This window comes from Pristis pectinata, chromosome 7 (genome assembly GCF_009764475.1).
Source record: "Pristis pectinata isolate sPriPec2 chromosome 7, sPriPec2.1.pri, whole genome shotgun sequence".
Lineage (NCBI taxonomy): Eukaryota > Metazoa > Chordata > Chondrichthyes > Rhinopristiformes > Pristidae > Pristis > Pristis pectinata.
The window spans coordinates 49,812,425-49,838,834 of NC_067411.1; the positions used below are offsets into that span (position 1 = coordinate 49,812,425).

The window sequence follows — 26,410 nt, forward strand, 5'->3', positions numbered from 1 at the left end:
AACCAAACCAGATGAGGCAGTCACATTCAGTCTGTATTCCTGAACAGTTCAAAGCAGTGATCAGTTCTCCAAAACTATTGCTTAAAATCAATTGCACTCTGGTTTCTGATCAGGTGATAAAAGGGCCTGTTGCCAGCTGATAGGAATTTCAAATCAATACTCAAAAGAGGCTAAGCAAGTGGCCAGATCCATGTCAATAGCTGAGCATTGTGTGCCATATTCTGTCAACTTCCAGGAAACCTGGGGAGCAGGAGTCCTCAATATGGGCTTCCAGGTGCCCTTGAAAGGCCCAGAACAATTCTGGTAAGTATTTTCAGGTCAGTTCTGAGGTCGTTTTGTTATTTGTTCTTCTCTATTAGATATTCAGGAGGAACTTTTGTGCCAGTCCTTGCTAATTTATTCCCAGCAGTCCTCCTAGAGCAAATGTAATCAAATAATAAACACATTTATATGGCACCACAATTACTTCTTCAGTGTTATTCATGAAAAGCTATCAATTGTACAAAAACAGCAGGAGTGAAATCAGCAGCACTTCTTCAGAAATCTGGCTGGAGGAAGGCTGCCAAGTACTTCCAGCATTTTCTGTTTTTATTTCAGAAAGTTGGAACTCTCCTGCTCCAAATCCTGCTCCAAATCCTGTGGATGCTGGGTCAATCGTAGTTTTCAAGATGGAAATTGGTAGATTTAATTCACCTTTAAATTATCAAGGGATGCAGAGCCAACATAGACAAATGGAGTTGTGCTATAGTTATGATCCAATTGAATGACAGGACAGACTCAAGGGACTGAATGGCCTCTGCTTTATAAATATTATGAACAACATGGGTCATAATGGAGTTTCCTGTGGACCTTTGCTGGGTGCTTTATTCTAGGCACATATTTTCCATTTGCCACTAGCTCTTATTTACTGGGGTTAAACCATAGGTCAATTCAACACATTTAGCATCCGTTTCATGGCCCTTAAAATTGTCTCACTAATGTCAAGGGAGCTTTTAGAAAATCCAAACAAACTGCCTCTATTGGATTTTCCTCCATCAGGAGCTTAGTTACCTCCTCAAAGAATTCCAATGGGTTGTTAAGACATGAGCCATTACTTCTCATTACTCCCTCTGCTACTTCTGCTCTTTGGAGATTATTTTACAATATCTCAGTTAATCATCTGAAGGATTTTGTTCACCATATATTTCGCATTAATTGCCCTATAATTGTCAGAATTGTGCCCTTTTCCTTGAAATAAACTCTGGACTATTCACCATGCTCCATTATGCATACACTACTTCTGTATTTATAGAGCTCTGCAAAACAGCAATCCACTTCCTCCTTGAGCTTTTTGAGGGCACTAACAGCATCCAGCTTGGCACTGAAGTCGAGTATATATTTAATTTTTCCAATTTTTGGACAGCATATTAATGATCGTTACGTAAACAATTAACTTCAGTCCGAATCTCTGTGTTCCTTCCTTCTATTGATGGCTAGATTCTTACAACATAGGACACCATTCTGATGATCATGCCCCTGCCAGCTCTTTGAAGGAGCTCTCCAACAAATGTCTCAAGAGCTATCTCTTCCTTTTTACCCACAGTCCTGCAATTATTCTTCCTTTTCAAATATTGAACCATTCCCTTTTTAAATTTGATTGATTCTGCTTCCATTGTCCCATCAGGCAGCATGTTCCAGATCACACTTGCACCATGAACTTAACTCTTCCCGTCCACCATCTCCTAGCTGTACACACCTGCCAACTTTGATCTATGTCCTCTTGTTAGTGGCTCCTCTGTCATCAGAAACTGATCCTGTTTGAGAATTTCATGTTTTTAAACACTACTACTTCATCAACTCCCAACTTCTCCAGCCTCTCTGCACAATTGTATTATCATCCTCTGTTCCTTCTTGTAAATGCTCCCTTCATCCACTCCACCCTTGAGAGAGGAGTCTGAAACGGGAGTTAGCTCTCCAGCTGAGGCATAACCATAACTTTATTGTGTTGCAGTTTGTGCCTCTGTTAAAGGAATTACTGGCAGTTAGATGGCGCTTCTCATACTCTTGAAGAAGACCAAAGCATTTAAAAACCAATGAAGGACTTTTTTAAGTGACTGTTACACTTCAGGGCAGCACAGTGGCTCAGCTGCCTCACAGCAGCAGCGACTCAGGTTCAGTCGTGACCTCCGGTGCTGTCTGTGTGGAGTTTTTACATCCTCTCTGTAAGCACATGGGTTTCTCCTGGATCCACTGGTTTCTTCCCTCATCCCAAAGATGTGGGAGTTGGTAGGTTAATTGGCCACTGTAAATTGCCCCTAGTATGTAGAATCTGGGGAAAGCTGATGGGAATGCAGGGAGAATGGCTTACAAGGGAAATTAGTGGAGGAATGGAATTGCTCTGTGAGGTGGCATTGACTTGATAGGCCAAATTGGCCGCCTTCTATATTGTAATGAAATATCTGGCAACCATTCTATCCACAGCAAGCCCTCACAAATAGCACTGAGACAAGTGATCAAATAATTTGGCTTCTTGACAATGTTGAGTAAGGGATAACTAACAGGGGATAACTGTTCAGCACCAAAATGTAACCATAAAATCACTCAGGTTTACCAGAGAAGGCAGGCCCCAGTTTAACAGCTCATCTGAAAGACAGATATCCCAACTGTGTGGCATTGATCTAGTCCTTGGCTGAACATGACCTCTCTGAAGTGGGACAACCCCCAACCTCTGATCCAGAGGCAAGGGGGTTGCTCTTTAAATAAGGGCAACTTGCTATGTGAAAAGATGCAAGCTTTTAAACAGCCTTAGCCAAATGCCACACTCACTCCAGACTTTCCAAACAGGTGCATCTGAAATGTCTTCCTTTTTCCTGAACCATGGTTTCCCTTCTACAGTTGTAAACAAAGCCCATGACAACATCTCATCTATTTTTGTGCCTCTGCTCTCACCCCCTCTTCTCTGGGAAAGAACAGGGATAAACTTCCCCTGTTCCCTTTGTGAATCCCTGGTCCACTCTTCTGTTTGCACCAACTACCCCCCTTCTTATGGCACTTTCCCTTGCAACCACAGGCCATGCAACATTTGTCCTTTCACCTCTTCCCTTCCCACCATCCAGGGACCCAAAAAGACTTTTGAGATGTAGCAGTGATTCACTTGCATTCTTCCAATCTAGTGTACTGCATTTGGTATTCACAATGTGGTCTCCTCTACATTGGAGAAACTAACACAAATGGGTGAATGCTTTGTTGAGTGCTTGTGTCAGTCCACAGGGATGACCCCGAGCTTTCGGTTGGCTGCCACTTTTAATTTTCCATCTCACTCTGAGATATTGGTCTCTGGCCTCCTGTACTGTTACAATGAGGCCCAACTCAAGCTTAGGAACTTCATTTTCTGTCTAGGCATGTTGCAGCCTTCTGGAATTAATATTAAATTCTACAACTACAGGTAACTTGATTTCTGTCTGTATCAGTCATCCATCTGTGATATTGGCTCAGCTTCTTTGTGTTTCCATAGAATGTGGAACATAGAACAGTGCAGCACAGGAACAGGCCCTTCAGCCCACGATGTCTGTGTTGACCATGATGCCAAATTAAACTAATCCTATCATCCTGCACATGATCCACATCCCTCCATTCCCTGCATGTTCATGTGCCTCTCTAAATGCTTCTTAAACCTCACTATTGTGCTGGCTTCCACCATGCATACCTCCCCTGGCAATGTGTTCCAGGCATCTATCACCCTTTCTGTAAAAAAAAACTTGCCTTGCATATCTGCTTTAAACTTTCCCGCTCTCAACAGACAGGTTGGTGTGGGAATGGGAAGGGGAGTTGAAATGGCTGCAATCGGGAGCTCAAGATGGCCATTGACCTGCTCAGCAAAACAGTTGTGCTTGGTCTTGGTCTCACAGATGTAGAGAAGGCTGCATCAAGAGCACTGAATGCAATAGACAAGGTTGGAGGAGATGCATGTGAATCTCTGCCTCACCTGGAAGAGCCGTTTAGGTCCTTGGATGGTGGTGTAGATTAGATTGGGTGACTGCTTTGCCGAGCACCTCCACTTTGTCCGCAATGGCCTTCTCCAACCTGGCTCCATTTGCCCATCAACCCCTCCTCAACTGGATCCTCCTATCGCATGGCAGCTCCTGCATCTCCCTCCCCATCACCTCCTTATACTGGTTATCTCCCCTTCACACTGTCATGATGCAGGGTCTTGACTGAAACTATCCCTTTGCCTCCACAGATACTGCCTGATGCACTGACTTCCTCCAGATCCCAGTGTTTGCAGTCTTTTGTCTCATTAGACATGAACTGCCCTGCACAAAGCCATGCTGACTGTCCCTAATAAGACCTTGCTTTTCCAAATGCAAGTAAATCCTATCCCTAAGGATCCTCTCCAGTAGCTTCCCTTCTACAGATATAAGGCTCACTGGCCTATAAACTATAAACAAGGTGATTTCATCAATGGGTGAATAGGAGCAGTTAGAGAGTGAGAACTAGATAAAAGAATGTAGATGTTGCAAAATGCAGAGCAGAAAGACATGCCTAGCAGGTCAGGCTATAATCCCTATTGTCCTTCATAATCAAAGGAACAACATTGGCTACTCTCCAGTCTTCTGGGACCTCACCTGTGGTTAGAAAGGATACAAAGATTTCTGTCAAGACCCCAGCAATCTCCCCTCTTGTCCCTTTCAGTTACCTGGGATAGATCCCATCAAGCCCCAAGGATTTATCTACCTTAATGTTCTTCAAGACACCCTCCTTTTCCTTCCTTCTTTTTCCCTCTGGGAGCATTGGACGTGCACAGCCTAACCTGCCGGGCATGTCTTTCTGCTCTGCATTTTGCAACTTCTACACTCCTTTGTCCATGTTCTCATTTTCTAACTGCTCCCATTCACTCACTGACCAGATCACCTTGTTTATAGCTTACCCCCATGGTCGCCCTGGTTTAATCTATCAGAGACAAGCACACCTCTCCCCCACCCTTTCTGCAGCTTAACAAGCATCTTTTCTCTTCTTCCCAGTTCTGACGAAGGGTCTTCAACCAGAAATGTTTACTTAGTTTCACTTCTCACAGATGCTGCCTGACCCACTGAGTATTACTGGCATTTTCTGTTTTTAATTTAGATATCCAGTATCTGCAGTTATTTAGATTGTCTGCCTTGTTTGATTAGTAGAAAGGAATTAAGTCTACATCCCCTGACACGGAGAATCACACCTCGTAAGATTTTAAGCACACCTCCTCTCCTTCTGCCTGTTATTTGACAATTATGAATATAAATCTATAAAATGAGATTGGTTGGACAGACATTAAAAGGCAGCAGTCTCTGGACTGATTCCACATCCCATCCTCAACTAAGTTGTACCATTTAACTTATATTGCCTGTCATTAATTTTCCTTCCAAAGTGCATTGCCTGGATGAAAAGTGTCCATCGTCCTTTATGAAACCAATTTGAATAATCTATTCAAATATATTCCCTTATCCTGGCCTGCTCTGATATATTATTTACCCTTCATGGTCCAATCTTGACTGGTTAGGGAGAGCAAATAAATAAGGGAACTGATGGAGTGGAGTTCACAGCCCTGGTCTGGGAGTGCTGAGGCAGCAGAACAATTGAAACATGGCCATTCTGAGAGGGCCCCACAGACGTATCAGTGTATAAATTTCTAGGCCAAGAATGTACTTTCCTTTTTTCCAGGATTTTGCAATCAGTCCAGAGTTTACTGCATTTTAATTTCTGTCCAACCAGTCTCATTTGGTATTGGTACTGGTTTATTATTGTCACTTGTACTGAGGTACGGTGAAAAACTTGTTTTGCATACCGTTCATACAGATCAATTCATTACACAGTGCATTGAGGTAGTACAGGGTAAAAACAATAATAGAATACAGAGTAAAGAGTCATAGCTACAGAGGAAGTGCAGTGCAGGTAGACAATAAGGTGCAAGGTCATAACAAGGTAGATTGTGAGGTCAATCGTATCAATAGTCTTATCACAGTGGGATAGAAGCTGTCCTTGAGCCTGGTGGTATGTGCCCTTAGGCTTCTGTATCTTCTGCTTGATGGGAGAGGGGAGAAGAGAGAATGACCCAGGTGGATGGGGTCTTTGATTATGCTGGCTGCTTCACCAAGACCAAGGAAGCAAGAGGTATAGACAGAGTCCATTGAGGGAAGCTGGTTTCTGTGATGTGCTGGGCTGTGTACACAACTCTCTGCAGTTTCTTGCAGTCCCGGGCAGAGGAGTTGCCATATCAGGCTGTAATGCATCCAGATAGGATGCTTTCTACGGTGCATTGATACAAGTTGGTGTGTGTCAAAGGGGACATGCCAAATTTCTTCAGCTTCCTGAGGAAGTAGAGGCGCTAGTGAGCTTTCTTGGCCATGGCATCTACATGGTTGGACCAGGACAGGCTATTGGTGATGTTCACTCCCAGGAACTTGAAGCTCTCAACCCTCTCGACCTCAGCACCATTGATGTAGACAGGAGCATGTGCACTGCCCCCTTTCCTGAAGTCAATGACCAGCTCTTTTGTTTTGTTGACATTGAGGGAAAGGTTGTTGTCATGACACCATGCCACTAAGCTCTCTATCTCCTTCCTGTACTCCTATCGTTGTTTGAGATACGGCCTACAATGGTGGTATCATCTGCAAACTTGTAGATGGAGTTAGAGCAGAATCTGACCATGCAGTCATGAGTATATAGGGAGTAGAGTAGAGGGCTGAGGACGCAGCCTTGTGGGGTACCATTGTTGGGAATAGTCGTGCTGGAGGTGTCGCTGGCTATCCTCACTGATTGCGGTCTGTTGGTTAGAAAGTCAATGTTCCAGTTGCAGAGGGAGGTGTTGAGTCCCAGGTCTCAGAGTTTGGTGATGAGTTTGCATTAATGGATTCATTTTCATAATTATCAGACAATAGACAGGAGAGGAGGAGGTGTGGTGTAAAGCTTGTAAGGTGTAATTCTCCATGGCAGGGTGTTTAGATTTGATTCCTTTCTAATAATTCAACAAGCCAGTGAGATGATGCTTTACAACTGAACATTTGTACAATTTCTAATTACTTCAAAGGCCAAATATTAACTTGTACCGAACAACTCTGACTCATTGGCAGTCGTCAACAGAGATTGAAGTTAAACCCCACTGCTTTAGACTGTGGAAAGTTTGACAGGTTTCCTTAAAGACTCATTTTATATTGTTCTTTAATTAAATGTAAAGTACAGTGAATTAATTCAGAAAGTTTCGCCTTTCTTAGTTTGGAATACTTCAGAATGAAATATCCCTTGCACCTTTTGTCAATCAGTTGAAATCTTCTGGTCTATTTGGATGGTAGGTAGTCTTAATGAGTACTGACAAATCACAACTTTTTGCACATCAATCTACTTTCAAAGTTCTACTTTTTCTTCCCACTGCAGATGAAAAAAAAACTGAAGCCGATGTTAAAAATAGCAAGTAATTCAAGAAACTATTATCATCACTGGAATGGACAGGCAGTCCTGAATTAGTATTTTCCAGTTTCTAAAGGAGGTCACTTGCTGTTAAAGCTTGGGGATTTTATAAATTCCTGCAAGTATAACTTTGAAATAATTCTGAAATAGGCACAATGCTAAAGATCACCTGGTAATAATGCACCTTTTATAGAATGGGCTGCAGTTACAATTAGGAAAAGCATCAAAGATTTTGCCGTGCAGATGTCTACAATCTTTTTGTGCCAAACAGCTTCATTGTCTTTTCACAAACAGTGAAAACCCCAGAACCACCCCAGGCCTATAACAATTTTAAAGGTTATATTTTAAGATAATTCTTCATAGTCCCAAATATGAGTAACAATGACTTTTCACAACTTTTAAAATTCAGCCAATGTCATGATAGTTTACAAATGGCACAAAAATGGGCCATTCAGCCCAACTGTTCCATACCAGTGTTTGTGCTCCACTTAAGTCTCCCCTAGTCTTTCATCCTCTAAATCTATCAGTGTATACCCTTCTCCCTCATATGTTTGTCCAGCCCCATCCCTCCCCACCCTTAAAGGTATCTATATCATTTGTCTCAAGCACTCCTCTGAATTTCTTTCTGGATTTCTCAGTGACTATCATCTATTGACGGCTTCTAGTTACACTCTTTCCCATAAATTGATACATTCTTTCTCTGTGCCCAATTTATCAAAACCTTTCATTATTTTAAAAGCCTCTCTTAGGTCACCTCTCGGCTTTCTCCCTCTGGAAGAAAGAACAGATTGGTCGGTCTGTTCTTTTCTCTGCAGCCTCATAAAGAGATACAGCACATAAGTAGGTCCTTGGGTCCACCAAGTCCATGCAACCATCGACCACCCATTTACCCTAATCCTACATTAATATTTTTTTGTTCTTCCCACAATCTCAACTGCCCCCAGACTTTACCACTTACCCATATACAGGGGGCAATCTTACAGGGGGCAATTAACCTATCTACCCACACATCATTGGGATGTGGGAGGAAACCTGAGCACAAGGAGGAAATCCCATGCCTCTACACTCACTTTATATTTGTAGCACCTAGAACTGTACACAGTTCTCCAAGTGTACTGCAACCAAGGTTTGAAACAGCTTTAACATTTCCTGACTTTTCAATTACATCCCCCTAGAAATAAACCCTTGTACTTGGTTTGCTTTCTCTATGGTCTTGCTGACTTATGATGAAACATTTAGTGATTGCTTGCATTTGTAGGTGCTTGAAGGCCAAGTTCCAAGCCATCAGAGACTCATTCATGAAAGATACAGAGAATAGGACTGGACTCAACATCTGCCAAAAGTCCTTTACCAATCTGTCCCCAGCTGCACTGCTCTGCCCTCTGACAATAAAGGTGCACGGCGAGACACTGGAAATCATGGACCACTCCCCATATCACAAGATCAGAAGACAAAGGAGCAGAAGTAGACCATTCGGCCCATCAATTCTGCTTCATGAGCTAAACTAAAACTATTCCTATCTAGCCCCAATTTCCGGCCTTATCCCCATATCCCTTGATACCTTGACTAATTAGATACTTATCAATCTCCTCCTTAAACGGCCCCAATGATCGGGCCTCCACAGCTGTATGTGGCAAAGAATTCCATAATTTCACTACCCTCTGGCTAAAGAAATTTCTCCTCATTTCTGTTTTAAACCGGTTCCCTCTAATTCTAAGACCGTGCCCTCTAGTCCTGGACTCACCCACCAAGGGAAACAGCTTAGCCACATCTACTCTGTCCAGTCCTTTCAACATTCTAAATGTTTCTATGAGGTCCCCTCTCATTCTTCTGTACTCCAGTGAGTACAGTCCAAGAGCCGACAAATGCTCATCATAAGTAAGCCCTTTCATTCCAGGAATCATCCTCGTAAATCTTTTCTGCACCCTCTCTAACATCAATATCCATGGAGGCAACTTCTAGCAGAGGTAAACGTCAATGATACAGCACAGGAACAGGCCTTTCGGTCGATGATGTCTGCACTGGATATGATGCTGAACTAAACAAAATCTCTTTTGCCTGTACATGATCCCTGTCCCTCCTTTCCTAGCATATTCATAGAAACATAGAAAACCTACAGCACAATACAGGCTCTTCGGCCCACAAAGTTGTGCCGAACATGTCCCTACCTTAGAAATTACTAGGCTTACCCATAGTCCTCTATTTTTCTCAGCTCCATGTACCTATCCAAAAGTGTCTTAAAAGACCCTATCGTATCCACCTCCACCACCGTTGCCGGCAGCCCATTCCACGCACTCACCACTCTCTGAGTAAAAAACTTACCCCTGACATCTCCTCTGTAACTACTCCCCAGCACCTTAAACCTGTGTCCTCTTGTGGCAACCATTTCAGCCCTGGGAAAAAGCCTCTGACTATCCACACGATCAATGCCTCTTATCATCTTATACACCTCTTACACACCACTATTGTATCTGCTTCCACCACTACTCCTGGCAGTCTGTTCCAGCACCAGCCATTCTCTGGGTAAAACACTTGCCCCGCACATCTCCTTTAAGCTTTACCCCTCTCACCTTAAATGCATGTCCTCTAGTACTTCATGTTTCTACCCTGGGAAAAAGATAATTTCTCATAATTTTATAAACTCTCATAATTTTATAAACTTCTATCAGGTCTCCGCTCAGCCTCCAATGCTCCAGAGAAAACAACCCAAGTTTGTCCAGCCTCTCCTTGTAGCTCACACCTTCTAATCCAGGCAGCATCCTGGTGAACCTCTTCTGCACCCTCTCCATAGGCTCCACATCCTTCCTATAATGGTGCAATACTCCTAGTGTGGCCTAACCAAAGCTTTATATAGCTGCAACATGACTTCCTGACTCTTATACTCAATGCCTACATGAATGAAGGAAAGCATGCAATATGCCTTCTTTACCACCTACCTACTTGCGTGGCCACTTTCAGTGAGCTATCCCAAGATCCCTCTGTACATCACTATCTATGAAATTCACATTCACCTTCTATGTGCCAGCACAGCATTTGGTTGATTAAAGAACAGGGTACTTGAAGATAAAGACCTCAGAACAGGTAGAAAATTCATGGTATAAGGTACAGCAGTAATCCCTGCCCTCCTATACTATTCAGAGACCTGGACTGCTTACAGCAGGCATCTCAAGGCAAGTGGAAAAAGACCATCAATGCTTTCTCTGCAAATTGTCTAAATCTACTGAAATCAATGTCGGTGTCCTCTCCCAGGCTAACATCTCCAGCAGTACGGCACTAATTACACTCAGTCAGCTCCATTGAGATAGCCATGTCATTCACGTACCCAGCACCAGACTCCTGATATAGACACACTATTCTAAGCTCTATTGTGGGAGGAGTTTACCAGGCAGGCAGAGAAAAAGATTCAAGGATGCTCTCAAATCCTCCTTAAAGAAACGCAACATCCCACTGACTCTTGGGAATCTCTGGCCCATGACCACTCAAAGTGGAGAAGAAGCATTTGGGATGGTATTGAGAACCTTGAGTCCATGCACTGAGAGCCCTGTGAAGGCAGTGGAAAAACCAGTTCACAAACTGACCCCTCCTGTCCTATCAGGCACCTCCCGTCCATCTTTCTCCACAATGGCCTCATTAAGTCACCTTAAAAGCTATCAAAATTGCGTGGGAAGAAGTCATCCTCAATCAAGATGGGGAGAATGAGTGGTGCATTTCCTTTTTTCTTCTAACCTAACTAGACTCACATGTCCAGTGATCTCCCTACTCTTTCCATCAAAATATACCACGTACTTTTTGCACTGAATTTCATTTGCCAGTTATTTGCCTATTCTGCAGGTTTGTTAATGCCCTCTGCTTTGGTTCCTTCCTCTTCAATGTTCACCCCTTTCCCTTAATTTGGATATCATCTGCAAATTTAGAAATTGTTGTTTTGATTCCAGAGTTTAAGTCATTAATGTAAATAGTGAACAGCAGTGGTCCCAACACTAATCTGCAGAATTCCAGTCCTCCTTCCATTCCTGACTCTATTCATCTATTAAGGGGTACCCTCTCAAAGGCTGATTGGAGAAGTGGATAAATTGCATCAACTGCATTAACATTGCCTCCCTTCTCCATTACCTCGTCAAAAATTCAATAACGTTGGTCAAGCAAAATTTTCTATTTTGAAATCTGAATATTCATTAATTTACTTTTTATCTCTATTCACTCCATTAGTAAGGGATTGCATGATCTTTCTTAATGATGTTAAGGTGACTGGTCTATAATTCCCTGGACATGTTCCATCCCCCTTGTTACAAATACATATTATAATAGCTATTCACCAGTCCTCTGTTCAATTTCTTAATTGACTTAAAGCTGCCATAAAATATCCCTTTGATTTACCTAACCTCAACAATGGCCTTTGAAAACTCTACTTAATAACTGAGTTCAAGCACATAAAAAGGACCACATGGGTGTATAAAACTCATAATCACAAAAATACCAATAAAATACAGTGCTGACTTTTGAAGCATGATAATTACAAACTAGTTAGTTGGCAATGTGCCTAACATGAGGCATCAGTTCAAAGAACCTGCAGTTCAAATCTTGCCCTGCCTTTAGCCAAGATGTTTCAGTATTGTTACAACACTGGCATTTTCCTGCCAGTGTAAAAAATTCTCCAGGTATGCCTATCCACACAAAGTGGTATGAAAGCATGAATCAGGTCTAACTCATCACTGTTCTTGCCTAGGCTAAACTGACAGCATCACCCAAATTCACAATTTCTGCCAAGAATAGCAAGGGCAGCAGGTATAAGGAAACATTCCCCTCAAAATCACACAGCATTCTGAGTTGGAAATACATTGCCATTCCTTCTTCATTGCTGGGCCTAAATTTTGGAGCTCCCTACCCAATAGCACTGTAGGAGTGCTTTTAACAGTAGGATAGCAGCAGTTCAAAAAGGCAGTTCACCACCACATTTTCAAAGGTAATTAGGGGTGGGCAATAAATGCTGGCCTTGCCACTAATGCCCCAATACTCAAAATTGAATAAGTTAATAAAACTCTCAATCACCAGCAAACTGATGGAATGCTACCAAAGGGCACTTACTCTTCAATGACTGGTTTACCAGTGCCAGTTTCACCAGGGCCACTTGGGTCCACATCTTATTGCAACTTTTGGTCCACAGAGCTTAATTCCAGAGGTGAGGTGAGAGTGACTGCCCTTGACATCAAGGCAACATTTGATTGAGCATGACATCAAGAAGCCCTGATTAAAATGAAGTCAATGGGTATGAAGGGAAAGCACTCCAGAGGTTGCAGTCATGTCTCGCACAAAAGATGGTGGTTATGATCATTGGAGGTCAATCATTCCAGCCCTAGGACATCACTGCAGGAGTTCCTCAGAGCAGTGTCCTAGTTCCAAGCATTTTCCACTGCACCAATGACTTTCTAGTGAAGGTGCTCCCCACAGTGCAATGCCAAAAGTTCAAGTCAGGTCCCTGGAAAGTGTTATAGAACTGAGGGACTTAGGGGTACAGGTACATAGCTCCCTGAAAGTGGTGACATAAGTAGACAGGGTGATGAAGAAGGAGATTGGCACACTTGCCTGGTCAGGGCACTGAGTACAAGAGTTGGGACATCATGTACAAGATGTTGGTGAGACCACACGTGGAATACCGTGTCCAGTTCTGGTCGCCTGGTGTAGGAAAGTTTTCATCAAGCTGGAAAGGGTGGTGAAAATATTCACAAGGATGTTACCTAGACTGGAGGACTTGAGCTATAAGGAGGGATTGGATAGGCTGGGACATTTTTCGCCGGAGTGTAGGAGGCTGAGGGGTGATCTTATGGACGTTTATAAAATAATGAGGGCACAGATAAGGTGAATGGTTACAGTTTTTTCTCCAGAGTATGGAAGTCTTAAACGAGAGAGCATAGATTTAAGGTGAGAGGGGAAGGATTTGAAAGGGATCAGAGGAGCAACATTTTCACACAGAGGGTGATGAGTATATGGAACAAGCTACTTTAGACAGGTACATGGATAGGAAAGGTTTAGAGGGATATGGATCAAACGCAGGGAAAAGGGCCTATCTCAAGTAGACAACTTGGTCAGTATGGATGAGTTGGCCTGAAGGGCCTGTTTCTGTGTTGTAGAACTCTATGACTCAATAATTCATCCCCACCTTCTCAAGAACAATTAGGGATGTGCAATACTTGCTGGCTTTGCCAGAGATATCCACACCTCATAAAAGTGAATTAAGAAAATAATAACAACTAAATAAAAATAATTGGCATTTATTTACTGTTACATTAATTGCTTAATATTGTCATAATATATTTTCAAAAATAATTTCATAACTCTTCAAATGATATTACTAAAGCCCACTCTGAACATATAAATAGGGATCTTTCAGTAAACTTAGGAGATGATTCAGAAATATCAACAGCTTTGAGAATAGAGAATTTAATGGAGCTGTTAGTTTCTTTGGGTTGGAATATAAGTAAAAGTGTTGAATACTTCAGTGTGGCGACACTTGCGGGCTGCCCCCAGAACATTTTACACAAAGATGCATTTCACTGTGTATTTCGATGTACATGTGACTAATAAAGATCTTATCTTTTCTTATCTTATAGTTACTAATGAATTGACAATGCAAACATAATGAATAAGATTGAAATGAAAACAGAAAATGCTGGAAATGTTCAGCAGGTCAGGCAGCATCTGTGGACAAAAAAAAACAAGGATTAACATTTCAGCTCGATGACCTGTCATGAGCTCTGATTCTCTCTCCATCACTGCTGCCTGATTTGCTGAGTATTTCAAGCAATCCCCGTTTTTAGTTCTGATTTTCCACAGTAATTTGTTTATGAATGTAACTGATCATACCTCTGGCTGTATTTTAACAACTGGCCATTCTTTGTCCAGCTGATGAGTGGTTTTGGATTTCCCTCTGCTTCACACCTCAGTGTCAATGATCGAGTCCAGCTGGCCAGCAGTACTGTGCGGCCTACTTCAGCAATGACCTCGGCTGATGAAGCTAATGGCTTACCATTGATCTTCTGCCGTATTACTGGCACCTTGAATAGTTCTGTAGATGTATGAATTGATCCCTTGGAACTGGACTGTTCCACTGAAGATAATTTTGATAATCCATGGTCATCAGTAGTAATTTTATGGAAGGAACACTCCACTGAACTAGTACATTTGTTTCTCTCACTGAGTTTCAGCTTGGATTCATTGGCATCTGGCTGGACCTTGGAAATTTCACCAATTAACTGGGCAATAACATGGGTAGCATAAACATCCTTTAGATCATCACTCTGCTTTGATATGGCCCTGCTGATTTCATCCAGTCTCTCCTGATCTATCACAAAGGTTAGGGGAATGATGGATTCCACACTAGCATCCTCTATAGAAACAAAGTCCTTTTCTGTGGACTCCTGTGATTCCCTTGAATCCAGACTCTCCTGAGGCCAACCTTTTATTTCAAGCAGCTTAAGAATAATTCCATCATATTGAGCATGGGGATTAATGAAGGATCGATTTTTATCCGTCTTGTTCCTCCTCACCCCAGGTGGATGCTTGTCTTTAGGACTCAGTGCTTCGTTTGAGAGTCCAGCGACCTCTTCCTGTCTGCTGGCTGATGGCCCCTCAACCAGTTTATTATTGCTCCCAATTATTTTAATCACGAAATGATCACGTGCAGATCCTGCTACACATGTATAGGTACCAACATTTATTGGCTGCAGCTGGTTTATTTTGATATAACCGAAATGAGTAATTGTGACATGGGTAGAACTTGATAAATGTTTTCCATCTTTCTCCCATTTTATCATGGATTTTCGAAATCTTCTAACAGGACACCTGATGAGCACAGACGTTTTGGGAAGCAGATACGCCTGTCCACCAATGCTGAACTGAAGTTTCCTTTCTTTCCTCAGCTGGACATAGATTTTTCGAAGCCCGAGTATATGAGGTCCATGTCGATGAAGAGGTTTGTTCTCCTTTCTATACACTCCTGGAGCTAAACAACAGATCTTAAAATCACAATCGAATCTGAGCAGGAAAACAATGTTTTTTTTAAATTGCAGCAGAAAGCTATCATGTTTAAAGCTCACATCATCATCTTTCTACCACAAGATAGAAAGATATCATATAGCTATTAGCTGTTATTTCTGTTGTAAGTGATCATAACAAGGTAAAGCATGAACTGATTGAACTCACTAGCACAGGGCATGATGAAGCAAGCTTGGAGCTGTGGTGGACGAGAGAGACTGGAGCAATCTGAAGCATTTAGAGTGACGGAAATCCCACCGTAGCCCATCTTCTTGCAAACTACATCACGTCTCTGTGTACCTTCCCCACAGGTAGTGGAACACTAATCACATTGACAAAGGCATTCTTGGTTACGTTATCAATAAATGGTAAATGTTTTTACAGAAACAGTTTTTAGGATATTAATATGGCATCAAGGTGCAGCTCAAAGATCAATTATTTAAAAAAAACTAATATTAAAGTCAGCATTATCACAAGACCTTTGAAAACCTTGGGGCGATGATCCTTATAATTATGTGGGCATGGAATCTACTGGCATTCTTCAGCATTCACCCTGCTATAGTGGTAAGGATCAATGAGAAGACACTGATGTGGGGCATCTCCAGACCCTTGTTCCCTCACATAGCTGCCTGTCTGCCATGACAAGAGGCAATGACCTTCCTCTCCAAACATCCAAGCATTGGCCATCATTGTTCTGGATAAAGGGAGCATAAGATCTTTCTAGTGCCGTCCTTTAAGATGTCCACTTGAATAAGGCTCTGCAGGCTTTTCCCAAGAATAAATGAAAACTACTAATAACCTTGTAAAGTGGCAATTATTAACTTAAAGAACTTTTTTTCCAATCTCTCGAGTGTGAGGGGATCACCATTTTCTTGTTATGAACTTACACTAACACCTAAGAGCTGCTCTGGACCTCTTACAATTTTAATCATCCACAAAATGCTGGAGGAAAACAGCAGGTCAGGCAGCATCTATGGAGTGAAATAACCAGTCAATATTTCGGGTCGTGACCCTTCATCAGGACTGGAAAGGAAGAGGGCAGAAGCCAGAATAAGAAGGTCAGGGGAGGGGGAGGAGCACAGGCTGGCAGGTGATAGGTGAATCCAGGTGAGGGGGGGAGGTAGGTAGGTGGGGGAGGGGGGATGAAAGGGAGTGATGAGGTAGAAGAGGCAAAGGGCTGAAAAAGGAGGAATCCGGTCAGAGAGGACAGTAGACCATGGAATAAAGGGACGGGAGGTAGGGAATAGATGGGCAGGTGGGGGAGGGGAAAGAGAAGGGGCCACAGAAATGACGGAAAACAAGAGAGGGGGAAAGGGGGGGGTAAAGAGGGGAGTGGTTACCGGAAGTTAGAGAAATAGATATTGATGCCGTCAAGTTGGAGACTACCAAGGCAGAATATGAGGTGTTGTTCCTCCAACCTGCGTCTGGCTTCAATGTGGCAGTAGAAGAGGCCATGGATAGAATGTCAGTGTGGGAGTGGGTTGTGGAATTGAAGTGGATGGCCACCAGGAGATCCTTGTTTAGCGGCGGATGGAGGGAAGGTGCTCGACGAAACAATCACCCAACCTGTGTCGGGTCTCACCGATGTAGAGGAGGCCACACTGGGAGCACCGGATGCAATAAATGACACCCTTGGATTCACAGGTGAAGTGCTGCCTCACCTGGAAGGACTGTCTAGGGCCTTGAATGGTGGTGAGGGAGGTGTAGGGACAGGCATAGCACGTTGTACGGATCCACATTCTCCGCAACTTCTGCCACCTCCAATGGGATCCCACCACCAGGCACATCTTCCCCTACCCCTCCTCTCTGCTTTCCGCAGGGATCACTCTCTCTGTGACTGCCTTGTCCATTCGTCCTTCCCCACTGATGATCCTCCCGGCACTTATCTCTGCAACCGTGCAAAGTGCTACATCTGTCCCTACACCTCCTCCCTCAACACCATTCAGGGCCCTAGACAGTCCTTCCAGGTGAGGCAGCACTTCACCTGTGAATCCGAGGATGTCATTTATTGCATCTGTTGCTCCCAGTGTGGCCTCCTCTACATCGGTGAGACCTGATGCAGATTGGGTGACTCGTTTCATCGAGCACCTTTGCTCCGTCTGCTGCAACAGCCAGGACCTCCTGGTGGTCAGCCACTTTAATTCCACATCCCACTCCCACACTAACATGTCGACCCATGGCCTCCTCTACTGCCACGTTGAGGCCAGATGCAGGTTGGAGGAACACCTCATTTTCCGTCTTGGTAGTCTCCAACCTGACGATTTTGATTTCTCCAATTTCCAGTAACCCCTCCCCTCTGCCCCCCCCTTTTATCCCCACCTTTGTTTTCCCTCATTCCTGTGGCCTCTCACCACTTCTCTTTCCCCTCCCCTGCACTCATGACCTGCCCATCTATTCCCCACCTCCTTCCCTTTATTCCACTGTCTACTGTCCTCTTCTATTGGATTCCTCCTTCTTCAGCGCTTTGCCTCTTCTACCTATCACCTCCCAGGTTCTCACATCACTCCATTTCCTCCCCTCCCCCACCCCTTTCCCCTCTCATCTGGACTCACCCATCACCTGCCAGACTGTGCTCCTCCCCCTCCCCAACCTTCTTATTCTGGCTTCTGCCCTCTTCCTTTCCAGGATGAAGGGTCTCGACCTGAAATATCGACTGTTTATTTCCCTCCATAGATGCTGCCTGACCTGCTGAGTTCCTCCAGCATTTTGTGTGTGTTGCTCCAGATTCCAGCATCTGCAGCATCTTTTGTGTCTCTTAATCATAAAAGCATGAAAATTGTAAAATCATGAAATATACTATAGAACCATAGAAACATAGAACAATAAAGCACAATACAAGACCTTCGGCCCACCATATTGTGCTGCCCTTCAAACCACACCTAAGACTATCTAACCCCTTCCTCCCATATATCCCTCTATCTTAAATTCCTCCATATGCTTATCCAGCAATCTCTTGAACTTGTCCAATGTATCAGCCTCCACCACCACCCATGCAGTGCATTCCATGCACCAACCACTCTCTGGGTGAAAAACCTCCCTCCGACATCTCCCTTGAACTTCCCACCCATTACCTTAAAGCCATGTCCTCTTGTTTTGAGCATTGGTGCCCTGGGAAAGAGGCACTGGCTGTCCACTCTATCTATTCCTCTTAATATCTTGTATACCTCTATCATGTCTCCCCTCATCCTCCTCTCCAATGAGTAAAGCCCTAGCTCCTTTAGTTTCTCCTCATAATCCATACTCTCTAATCCAGGCAGCATCCTGGTAACTCTCCTCTGCACCCTTTCCAATGCCTCCACATCCTTCCAATAATGAGGCAACCAGAAATGGACACTCTAAGTGTGGTCTAACCAGGGTTTTGTAAAACTGCATCATTACTTCACGGCTCTTAAACTCGATCCCACGACTTATGAAAGCTAACATCCCATAAGCTTTCTTAACTACCTTATCCACCTGTGAGGCGACTTTCAGTGATCTGTGGATATGAACCCCCAGATCCCTCTGCTCCTCTACACTGCCCAGAATCCTGCCATTTACCTTGTACTCCACCTTGGAGTTTGTCCTTCCAAAGTGTACCACCTTGCACTTCTCTGGATTGAACTCCATCTGCTACTTCTCAGCCCAGCTCTGCATCCTATCAATATCCCTCTGTAAGCTTCAACAGCCCTCCACACTATCCACAACACCTCTGACCTTTGTGTCGTCTGCAGACTTGCTAACCCACCCTTCTACCCCCTCATCCAAGTCATTAATAAATATCACGAAAAGTAGAGGTCCCAGAACCGACCCTTGTGGGACACCACTAGTCACATCCCTCCAATCTGAAGGCACCCCCTCCACCACAACCCTCTGCTTTCTACAGGCAAGCCAATTCTGAATCCAGACGGCCAAGTCTCCCTGGATCCCTTGGCCTCTGACCTTCTGAAGAAGCCTACCATGCGGAACCTTATCAAACGCCTTACTAAAATCCATGTAGACCACATCCACTGCACTACCCTCATCCATCTTCCTGGTCACGTCCTCAAAGAACCCTGTCAGGCTTGTGAGGCAAGATCTTCCCTTCACAAAGTCATACTGGCTGTCCCTAATCAGTCCATGATTCTCTAAATGCTCATAGATCCTATCTCTTAGAATCCTTTCTAACAGCTTACCTACCACAGACGTAAGGCTCACTGGTCTGTAATTCCCTGGACTATCCTTACTACCTTTTTTGAATAAGGGGACAACATTCGCCACCCTCCAATCCTCCAGTACCATCCCCGTGGACTACGAGGACTCAAAGATCCTAACCGACAGTTCAGCAATCTCTTCCCTCGCCTCATGAAGCAGCCTGGGGAATATTCCGTCAGGCCCCGGGGACTTATCTGTCCTAATATTTTCTAACAGCTCCGACACATCCTATCTCTTGATATCTACATGCTCTAGAACATTAACCTTATCAACACTGTCCTCAGCATCATCAAGACCCCTCTCCTTGGTGAATACTGAAGAGAAGTATTCATTGAGAACCTCATCCACTTCCACAGCTTCCAGGCACATCTTCCCACCTTTGTCTCTAATCGGACCTACCTTTACTCTCGTCATCCTTCTGCTCTTCACGAATGAGAAAAAAGCCTTGGGATTCTCCTTAACCCTACTCGCCAAAGCCTTTTCATGTCCCCTTCTTGCTCTCCTCAGCCCCTTCATAAGTTCCTTCCTTGCTACTCTATATTCCTCATGAGCCCTACTGATCCTTGCTGCTTACACCTTATGTATGCTGCCTTCTTCTTCCTAACTAGCTGTTCCACCTCTCGTCAGCCATGGTTCCTTCACCCTGCCATTCTTTCTCTGCCTCACTGGGACAAATTTATCTCTAACATCCTGCAAGAGATCCCTGAACATCGACCACATCTCCATAGTACATTTCCCTTCAAAAAAATGTCATCCCAACTTACAGTCTCAAGTTCTCGCCTTACAGCGTCATAATTCGCCTTTCCCCAATTAAATATCTTCCCATCCTCTTTGCTCCTATCCTTTTTCATGACAATTCTAAAGGTTATGGAGCAATGGTCACTGTCCCCAAAATGCTCACCCACCGTGAGATCTGTCACCTGACCCGGTTCATTACCTAATACTAGATCTAATGTGGCATTCCCTCTAGTCGGCCTGTCAACATACTGTGACAGGAATCCGTCCTGGACACACTTAACAAACTAAATATTGATTGGCACCTGCTTAGTGCCAATGGTTTAGAGGTCTAAACCATTGGCACTTAAGCAGGTGCCAATCAATATTTGGGAAGTTGAAGTCTCCCATGATAACAACCTTGTTATTTCTGCACCTTTCCAAAATCTGCCTCCCAATCTGCTCCTCAATATCTCTACTGCTACCGGGGGGCATATAGAATACTCCCAGTAGAGTAACTGTTCCTTTCTTGTTCCTAACTTCCACCCATACTGACTCTAGAGAGGATCCTGCTACATTATCCACCATTTCTGCAGCTGTAATAGTATCCCTGACCAGTATCGCCACCCTTCCTCCTCTTCTCCCCACTTCCCTATCCCTTTTAAAACAGTGAAAACCAGGAACATACAATATCCATTCCTGCCCTGATGTCAGCCATGTCTCTGTAATAGCCACAATATCGTAGTCCCATGTACTTATCCAAGCTCTCAGTTCATCTCCCTTATTCCTGATGCTTCTTGCATTTAACTTTAGCCCATCCACCTTACTACTTTTATAGCCTGTACTCTGCTTCTCCTTCCTCAAAGCCTCTCTACCTGTCAGATCTGACTTTTCCCCATCCCCTTCTTCCTGTGACCTACTCCTCCGGTTCCCATCCCCCTGGCAAACTAGTTTAAACCCTCCTGAACCACCCTAGTGAACCTGGCTGCAAGGATATTGGCCTCCCTCAGGTTCGGGTGTAACCCGTCCTCTCTGTACAGGTCCCACCTTCCCCAGAATAGATCCCAATGATCCAAAAATCTAAAACCCTCCCTCCTGCACCAACTTCTCAGCCATGCATTTATTTGCCGTCTCCTCCTATTCCTACCTTCACTATCACGTGGCACTGGCAGCAATCCCGAGATTGCTACCTTTGAGGTCCTGTTCTTCAGCCTTCTGCCTAGCTCCCTAAACTCACTTTTCAGGACCTCATCCCTCTTGCTACCTATGTCGTTGGTACCAACATGAACCACGACTTCTGGTTGTTCTCCCTCCCGCTCTAGAATCCTGTGGACCCGATCAGTGACATCCTGGACCCTGGCACCTGGGAGGCAACATACCATCCGGGATTCATGCTCACTGCCACAGAACCTCCTATCTGTTTCCCTGACTATCGAATCCCCTATCACTACTGCCTTCCTCTTCTCCTCCCTTCCCTTCTGAGCAGCAGGACCGGTCCCAGTGCCATAGACCTGGCTACTGCTGCTAAGCCCCGGTAGGTCATCTCCCTCAACAGCTTCCAAAGCGGAAAACCTGTTATTGAGGGGAACAGTCTCTGGGGTCCTCTACACTATTTGCCTGTTTGTTTTCTTTTTCCTTTTCCCTCCCCTGACTGTTATTCTTCTGTCTACTTCCTGGACTCCAGAAGTACCTGCTCTAAGGGTGGTGACTGTCTCCTGACGTACGGTATCTACATAGCTCTCTCCCTCCCTGATGCTCCGCAGTGTTTGAAGATGCAACTCCAGCTCATCAAGTTTGAGCCTAAGTTCCTCCAGCCTCAAGCACTTACTGCAGGTGTGGCCATCGTGGACCACAGCAAGGTCCAAGGGCTCCCACATCAAGCAGCTGCAGCATACCACCATGTCCTCCATCTGAACTAATTCTTTTTTTTCCCCTAGTTTTTCCTACTTAAAAATTTATAAACAAATAACAGGTAAAACCTTACCTTTACCTACTTACCAGCTACTCACCCGCCTTGCCCCTTTACGCCTAAGCCCCTTGAGCCAAAGCCCTGTCACTCCACTGCCCACTCCGACGCTGCCTGCTGGATATGGCGGTTTGCTTTTTAAACTGTCCGCGCCTTACCTGCTGACGTCACGCGCCTGCGCAGTCCAGCCCCCACTACTCCCAATTAAAACTTATATAACAACTTATAAAAAAGAACCTTATAAAAACTAAACCTTATAATAAAAACCCTATTAAAAAAAAGAAAAACTTATCTGCTCCGAAGTCCCGACGTCTGCCGAAGCGAAACCCACGAAACCTCCAAAGTTTTTTTTACCTGCTTTTTAAACTGCCCGCACCTTACCTGCTGACGTCACATGCCTGCGCAGTCCAGTCCCCACTATTCCCGATTAAAACTTATATAACAAATTATAAAAAGAACCTTATAAAAATTAAACCTTATAATAAAAACCCTATTAAAAAAAAAGAAAAACTTATCTGCCCTGAAGTCCTGACGTCTGCCGAAGCAAAACCCACGAAACCCCAAAGCGAAACCCACGAAACCCACAAAACCGTATATAGGTCCCATATAAAGAAATTTACAACATTCCTCCAACAGCAGACAAAAATAAATTGACCACTTCATGATATTGCTGTTATGTTGCTTTTGTAGATGTTTGGATATACAGTGCTACATGGAATGAATGATGCAATCATGGCCATGGATTGTCAGGGTTGTACAGAGAGGTATTCAGGGTTAGGTCCAGATTAAAGAGCAAATATTGCCTGACCTTACAGAGCAATGCCTCATCTGCAACCTTTTATGATGCTGGCCTCTCACTTGTGTGTCAATTGTGTCTCTTATAGTAGCACCCTCACTTCTCAATACGAATTCAACTCCAGAGGCTTGAGTGAATTTATATATATTATATATATATATATATCTCTATATATATCTATATATCTATATATATCTATATCTATATACACACACACATGATACTCCACTGGAATACTGAGGGTATGTGGCAGAATAGGTGGTATTCTCCTCTCAGGTGAACATGAACGAACTCCTGCCACCATGTGAAGAACAGGATGGGAGGGCAATATACTGTATATTTTCCAACATCATTAAACCAAAGAGCTAATGCATATTCTAACTCAGATGTGGGCACCGATACCTATCTCAGCCTCCTTCCTTCATTGGGACTTGCCCACTCCTATTAAGGCATCCCTACTGATAACTGATTTATGGATTCTGGCACATCACACTAGTCTAATATGTTCACTCTACTAGTATTTGTTTCTCAATTATTTAATATTTTACTTGCAAAGCTTTTCGTACTAGATTATACACATGCATTGATATCCAACCATTCTCAATCTCCTCTTTGATCTTCTGGGTCGGCAACTCATTTGTTTTTATTTATTATGATGAGTGAATCCTAATTCTAAATCTAAAGCTCAATGTCAACCTAAAAGCTCTGTAGGAGCCAGGTTGTGATAATCCTACCTGTGACCATTCAGAAGGAAACCACTGAGTTGGGCAGTCTATTCCTGCACAGAGCTGACGACCATCCGGTTTAGGAGTGAGGCAGAATTCCTCAGCCAGGTACCTGAAACTCCCATCAGCCATTCTCTGTTTGCAGGAGATCCGTCGTATCTGTATACCACGGCCACAGCTCTGTGAACACTTACGCGTAAAAATAAAATTGTGTTAGAAACATTGCAACAGATTAGACAATTGCCTGAGATGCTGGAGAACTAATTTTAAGCCATCATTGCTTGGCTAAGAAGTGTCACACTAAAGAAGGGCTGGGCTAGAAGAGAATAAGCCAAAGGATCAGGTTGTGCCAATGGTTGGTGAGGAACTTATCTCTGGTAAATTGCATGCAGAAAAAGTATGTGGAGAAAATTGTATTGACATTGTCAATCTTTTAAATTTGCAAAATGACACCAATGGAAATTATAAGAGTGGCATAACACAATGGGCTAGTTGGCTCCTTCTGGGCAGTAACCACTCTCTGATTCAAGGGCAGCCATCTTCAAAATCTCAAACAACACTCTAGATGCCTATATCCATTCCTCAGACTTATCATCTACAAAATAATGAATGAAAATAAGAAGATCAGGCTGCATAAGGATGGCATAGTTCCTCCCCTGAAGGATGTTAGAAAACCAGCTGGTTTTCTAACATTTTCTAACTGCAGCTTTTATAAGACAATCTAGTAGTATCATGCAACTAGTTTTTTCAAACAAAATCAGAATAATTTAATCAATTGAATTCGAATTCCACATCTCTGGATTATTAGTCCATTTTTCTAGATTACCTGTCAGCCAGTTTTACTACTCTAACCACAGTATGTTTTGTAATTGACGATTTGCAATGTGACAAGCCACACCCTCATTAAGATCATTGCTGATCTTCTTCCTCAGCCCCACTTTCCTGCACTTAACTTACATCCCTTGATTCCCTTAATATCTGAAAGTCTACTGTTCTTAGTCCTGGACATATTCTGTGACAAGGCCTTCCCAGTTCTCTTGGGTTGAGAATTCTAAAGATTCACCATCCCTGGCCGAAGAAATTTCTTCTCATCTCATTTCTGCAACTGTGACCCCTCGTTCCGGACACTCTAGCCAGGGAAACATCATTCTTGCAGCTACCTTGTCAAGCCCATATGAATTTTGAATGTTTCAATCAGATCTCTCATAATTTTTCTAATAACTCCTCAAATGTCAAGCTTAGCATCCCAGGAACAAATCCAGTGAATTTTCACTGCATTTCATCTATCTCAATAAATCATTCCTAATTAGCCCTGTACACATTATTCCAAAAGCACTCTCACCAGGGTCCTGTACAAATGGAGCAAAACGTCTCTACTCTTGCACTGAAATCTGCTTGTAATAAAGACCAGCAGGCCATTTGTCTTCCTAATTGCTTGCTGAGCTCGCACGTTAACATTCAGTGATTCAGTCTCAAAGATACCTTGGTCCCTCTAACAACAACTCAATTGCTCACCATTTTTAAAATTATTTTGTTTTAATTTACTAGTTTTAATTATTGTGTTTTATATAACAGTATATTTATTTTTAATCATTCTATTTTAATAGCTTTTAACGTCAGAGACGTATAAAAACTATCAAAGTCAATGAGAGCTCATCTTTCTTGGTTCGAGAAAATTCTGGGCATACGAGAGAAAACGTCTGCACTTTACATGCACCAATCATTCCCATCTATTTATGCTGTAGATGTGCTTCTCTAACACACATATTTCTTAATGCTGTGACCTTTAGTCCCAGTGCAATACAATGGGAAATTTGGAAAACTGCACTTCAGGAAGGGTGGGGAAGAGATTTACAGGAATAGTCCCAGGCATGAGGATCTTCAGTTATGTGGAGAGACCAGAACACTTTCTCCCAAGAGCAGAAGAAATAAGGGTAGTCCATCTGCAGCAAAGCTATTTGCAATTATACAGTATAGGATTTCAGCAGAGCAAATGGAGAGAAGCTGTGTCTTCTGGCAAATGGGTCAGTAACTAAGGGTGACCCATTCAGGGTAGTTGGCATGAGAACCAGAAGTTTCTGCATGTAGCCAATTATTAAGAACTGGAACATACCTCAGAGGGCAGGGCAATCAACTTCCATTTGATCTTTCAAAAGCTTGATGTGAACTATTTGTAGAGAAAACAGGAATGTTGGTCTAAAGTGAGGAGCTCATTCAAAGACTGGCACAAGCACAAAGGACAGAATGGTCTCTTTATTGGTGTAAGATTGTTGTTCAGACAGACTAGAGTGAATACCTGTTGCCACTCCTCAGAGTGCCAGTCTGGGGGACAACTGATGTGATTGCAAGCTTGCACGTTGTCTGGCTTTGACTGTGAACAGTTCTTATCCTCGAGGGTCACTGTCTCGTTAGTTTCATGAGATAAGAGGTGCATACAGAAGACATCCCTGGTCTGTAGACCGACCCCACAGCTGGACGAACAGGCACTCCACTTTCCAAGTTCCCACCTGCACGAAAGCCAAAAGTAAATGCCATCCATCTGCTTCAAATTAGAAATTTAATTGCGGTGGACATTTTTCACATTTCTAT

At 43.4% G+C, this 26,410-nt stretch overlaps 1 protein-coding gene across 5 annotated transcripts in view; it reads right to left on the reverse strand.

The window, feature by feature from the left end:
• LOC127572812 (ADAMTS-like protein 1) overlaps nucleotides 1-26,410 on the reverse strand; it is a 480,850-nt gene that overhangs the window by 46,884 nt on the left and 407,556 nt on the right. For all 5 annotated transcript variants that reach the window (XM_052020448.1, XM_052020447.1, XM_052020449.1 and 2 more), the window contains 4 exons: nucleotides 26,118-26,328; nucleotides 23,831-24,010; nucleotides 15,619-15,772; nucleotides 14,281-15,418 (listed from right to left, as the gene is read on the reverse strand). In XM_052020448.1, the coding sequence (XP_051876408.1) occupies nucleotides 14,281-15,418; nucleotides 15,619-15,772; nucleotides 23,831-24,010; nucleotides 26,118-26,328 (1,683 nt within the window). The remainder of the gene's footprint in view (nucleotides 1-14,280; nucleotides 15,419-15,618; nucleotides 15,773-23,830; nucleotides 24,011-26,117; nucleotides 26,329-26,410) is intronic.